Below are 4,507 nucleotides of genomic sequence, written 5' to 3' on the forward strand. Positions count from 1 at the left end.
TGGAGGAGCACAGTCACCATGTGGGTAAGTGTAGGTGTACCACTAGTACCGGAGGAGCACAGTCACCATGTGGGTAAGTGTAGGTCTACCACTAGTACCGGAGGAGCACAGTCACCACGTGTGTTAGTGTAGGTCTACCACTAGTACCTGAGGAGCACGCTCACCACGTGGGTAAGTGTAGGTTTACCACTAGTACGGGAGGGACATGGTCACCTGGTGGGTAAGTGTAGATGTGTCGCTAGTACCGGAGGAGCACAGTCACCACGTGGGTAAGTGTAGGTGTACCACTAGTACCGGAGGGGCATGGTCACCACGTGGGTAAGTGTAGGTCTACCACTAGTACCGGAGGGGCATGGTCACCTGGTGGGTAAGTATAGGTGTATCATTAGTACCACAGGAACAATATTACCTGCAGTACTGGGTCATCATCAGTATTGCCTGGTTTTATTCACCGCTTGTTTTGGAGAGTTGAACCACTAAGACTGAGTCAAGGGCTATACAATGGGAGCTGCCTTCAACACTCCTATAGGAATAGGATCAGCACTAGTACTGGGAGATTACACTTTCTAATTGAAAGGAATGTTTAGATTTTGCATGTTTTTAAAAACTTTTGAAAACAATTTTAACCATTCTCTTAATCTGACACATCAAACAAAAAAAACTTACATCAGTCTATTTGTTAAATGACTGTAACTAATGCTAATTATGATTTAACCTGATTGACACCCTGGAGGACTGATGTGTGGATAAATATAGGTTCCCTTCCATTACCACAGCTGTGTGCTACTCACAGTTTATCACCTCCTGCAGAATTCATTCATTCTGTCAGAAAATGGGTCAACTAACGATGCTGCTGATAAAAGAGATTTACTACCCGATTCTTGCAGCCGTCGCTGTCCCTGGTGAGCCATTGTAACCTGTTGGTTATTAATCTGGGTTAACTGTATCCCTGTTCTTACAGCCCGTTTAATAAGTTAATGGATTTTCTACAGGGCAGCATTATAGAGTCAGTAGTGACTGGAACTAAATCTTACACTGTATGTCTGCACTTTCCGGGTCCCCCTTAAACTGATAACATTAACGAAGTTACAATGTTCTCTGATGTTACAACATAAGGATTCTAGCGGATTTCCTGACCATCTTGTCACCCCGTGCAGAGTGAGCGCTGCAGCAGCTCATTAAAATATGTGGGTCAGTTTTGCAGGTAATGGCTCCAATACTAATCCTGGTCTCATTCTACACAGTTTTAATGATCACAATGAATGGAGCAAAATGCTCGCAATAGGTATCTCCATATATATTTCAAGCAGACACTGCAATATTATTTTCTCTCCTCTCTTTTTCTTACAGCAAATTTGATGGCAATGGTGATTCTCTCCCGAGGAAACTGTGGCCTTTCCAAATGTATCTCTGTCTACATGGTAGCCATGGCAACAGCAGATCTACTAGTCGTGATCATCAATGTAATGGCGTATCATATTTTCAGTTATCACTTTCCATTTTCATTCCTGTACCACACTCCCGTGTGTAAGTTCATTCTATACATGGCTGCTGTCAACCTGAATTTGTCTGTTTGGTTCACCGTCTCCTTCACATTTGACCGATTTATAGTTATCTGCTGCCAGAAGTTTAAAGCAAAGTATTGCACTGGGAGAACTTCGGTCAGAGTTATAACAACTTTCATGGTCCTAATTTTTTTTAAAAACATCCCTCTTTTATTTGCATTTGAAACTGAACAAATAATTAACAATGTGCAGTGGGGCTGCCGGACAAATGTGGCTTTTGCTTCCTCAGCTCCAGGTGCAGCGTTCGTCTGGTTTCACAGTGCCTGGGGTGTTTGGATTCCTTGTACATTAATTGCCTTGTTTAATTCTCTGACAATCAGGCGTATTATAGTAGCCAGTAGAGCCCGCAAGGGACTCCGGGGTCACAGCAGTGAGAATCAAAATGATCCACAGATGGAGAACCGAAGGAAATCCATCATTTTATTGTTCACTATTTCTGGCGGTTTCACACTGTTGTGGCTGACAACTGCCGTGAGTTTGGTGACTACCAGACTGGCAAACATCAATTACTACCGAGGTGACCGCACAGACCCTGGATATATCGCCACTGAAATTGGGACAATGCTGAAGTTTTTGAGCTGCTTGCAAAACCCGTGTATTTATGCAGCGACCCAGAGGAAATTCAGAGAAGAGCTGAAGAAGGTGGTGAAATCTCCCTGGACACTGATTCTAAGATTAGTTAGAAAATGGAAATACATATAACCATTTTAAATGAAAGCTTCATGATAAACTATTCTCAATTTCAACTCCGTTTCCACTGTAGACTGTCCTTCTTTCTGGTAATGTGAAAAATGGGAGAGTTCTTGTAAACATCACTTCCATTTTGTAGCATGCGTTGGTTGTCAGTTGTCAGAAAAATACTGCAATATATTAGTAACGGAGCGGTAACACGGTACTTAGAAAATCAGAAAATGATTATGCAGAGTCAACATAGTTTTATGTACATTGTGTTTGACAAATTTATTAGCATTTTTTGAGGATGTAACTAGCAGGGTCGATAAAGGGGAACCAGTGGATGTAGGATATTTGGATTTCCAAACGACATTCGATAAGGTGGCACATACAATGTTGTCAAGCCAAATAAGGGCAGATGGATTGGGAGTAATGTAACAGCATCAGTAAAAAGAGAGTAGGGATAAGCATGTCATTTTCAGATTGGCACATGGATCAGTGTTTGGGCCTCAGCTGTTTACAATGTATATTAATTAATCATATGAAAGGACTGAGTGCAATCCATCCAACTTTGCTGACGATACAAAGCTTGGTGGAAAAGTAGGACGTGAGGAGGATGCAAAGAGACTGCAGAGGGTTTTGGACAGATTGTGTGAGTGGGCAGTAAGGTGGCAGATGGAGTATAATGTGGGTAAATGTGAAGTTATTCACAATGGTAGGAAGAATAGAAAAACAGAATATTTTCTAAATGTTGAGAAACTATTGCAGTTTAGTATTCAGAGAGATTTAGTTGCCCTAGCACAAGAAACACAGAGAGTTAGCATGCAGGTACAACAATCAATTCAGATGGCAAATTGCGTGTTGGCATTTATTACTAGACGGTTGGAGTACAAGAGTAAGGAAGTCTTCCTACGGTTGCATAGTGATCTGGTGAGACCACATCTGGATTACTGCGCACAGTTTTGGTCTCCTTATTTGAGGAAGGATATACTTGCCTTTGAGGCGCTACAACTTGATTGATTCCTGGGATGAGAGATTGAGTAGATTGGGCCTATATTCTCCGGAGTTTAAAAGAATGAGAGGTGAACTCATTGAAACATATAAGATTCTGAGGATGATTGACATGATAAATGCTGACAGATTGTGTGGCTTGGCTGAAGAGTCTAGAAAGAGGGGCAGTGTCAGGATAAGGGGGTCGGCCATTTAGGGCTGAGATGAGGAGCAATTTCTTCACACAGAGGGATGTGAATCCTTGGAATTCTCTATCCCAGAGAGCTGTGGATGCTGGATTGGTCAGTATATTCAAGGCTGAGCTTTCTAGATTTGTGGACTGCAGAGGAATCAAGGGATATGTGGATCAGGTGGGAAAGTACAGTTGAGGTTGAAGATCAGCCATGAATTTGTTGAATGTCGGAGCAGGCTGCTGATGCTACTGCTGCTCCTAATTATTATGTTCTTAGACTCATAATAAGACGATAATTACCAAAAGCTCTTTCCGACCGTCTGAAAGTATTCAGCTGCTGACAAGAATATACAAGTATCGGTTCGATTTTATCTGAATTGCTGGCAGCGTTTTGCAGATAACTTGCAAGAATTATAATAGTTAAGAACTTTAAAGCAAACATTCATTTTAAATTCCTTTACTAATTTGTTTGTGAGACTGTGACAAAATAGCAATAATATTACTGATGACACTGTTATCTCGACAGTACAAAACAAGAGCAGACTCCATCTTTGTGCTGAGTGAGAGCCACCAGTCGGTGTACAATCGAGATTTTAGGTCAGTATCTGGGACAAAAGAGGTGACATTTGCATTGATGAGCCAAGTTCTGACTGTTTGCTCCATTCGAACAGTGAGGACATGTCAAGAGCTCGCCCTATTTGTCAATGAGGAATGGTGTCCGATAGAGAGGCCCGTGCCTGAAATATTCACACCAAACTTACAGGAACTTACAATATCAGCGATCGCAAGACCTTTGATTGTTTCGGCACCGAATGAAACTTTATTGATGATTTTAAACTGGTCGCCCGATCCCAGTATCTGCAGTGCAAGTTGGATTCCTCTGTTGCCCACATGTCCGACTCCATTGCTGAACCTCGTCATTGTTATATTTAATCCCTGAAATTGAAACTTGCTAAATTTGCAGGAATAGGTCATGTTTACTTTGCGAAAGGAGCGTGATAAACAAAATTAAATTGGTCTGTAGCTGCCTGTTTTCTCTCTCCTTCCTTTCTTGAATAGCGGGGTTACATTTGTTACCTTCCAATCC

General features: G+C 41.8%; 1 protein-coding gene across 1 annotated transcript; it reads left to right on the forward strand.

Moving 5' to 3' along the window:
• Positions 1 to 832: 832 nt before the first annotated feature.
• On the forward strand, positions 833 to 2,267 carry LOC139273953 (probable G-protein coupled receptor 139). Its single transcript, XM_070891026.1, has 2 exons — positions 833 to 902; positions 1,351 to 2,267. The coding sequence occupies exons 1-2, from the start codon at positions 833 to 835 to the stop codon at positions 2,265 to 2,267; spliced, it is 987 nt and encodes a 328-aa protein (XP_070747127.1).
• Positions 2,268 to 4,507: the final 2,240 nt, after the last annotated feature.

Source organism: Pristiophorus japonicus, chromosome 9 (genome assembly GCF_044704955.1).
Source record: "Pristiophorus japonicus isolate sPriJap1 chromosome 9, sPriJap1.hap1, whole genome shotgun sequence".
Lineage (NCBI taxonomy): Eukaryota > Metazoa > Chordata > Chondrichthyes > Pristiophoridae > Pristiophorus > Pristiophorus japonicus.

Coding starts and splice junctions, on each gene's coding strand:
- LOC139273953 (XM_070891026.1), top strand. CDS start 833: ATGGGTCAACTAACGATGCTGCTGATAAAAGAGATTTACTACCCGATT. Junction 903..1,350: donor TGCAGCCGTCGCTGTCCCTG/GTGAGCCATTGT, acceptor TTTTTCTTACAG/CAAATTTGATGGCAATGGTG.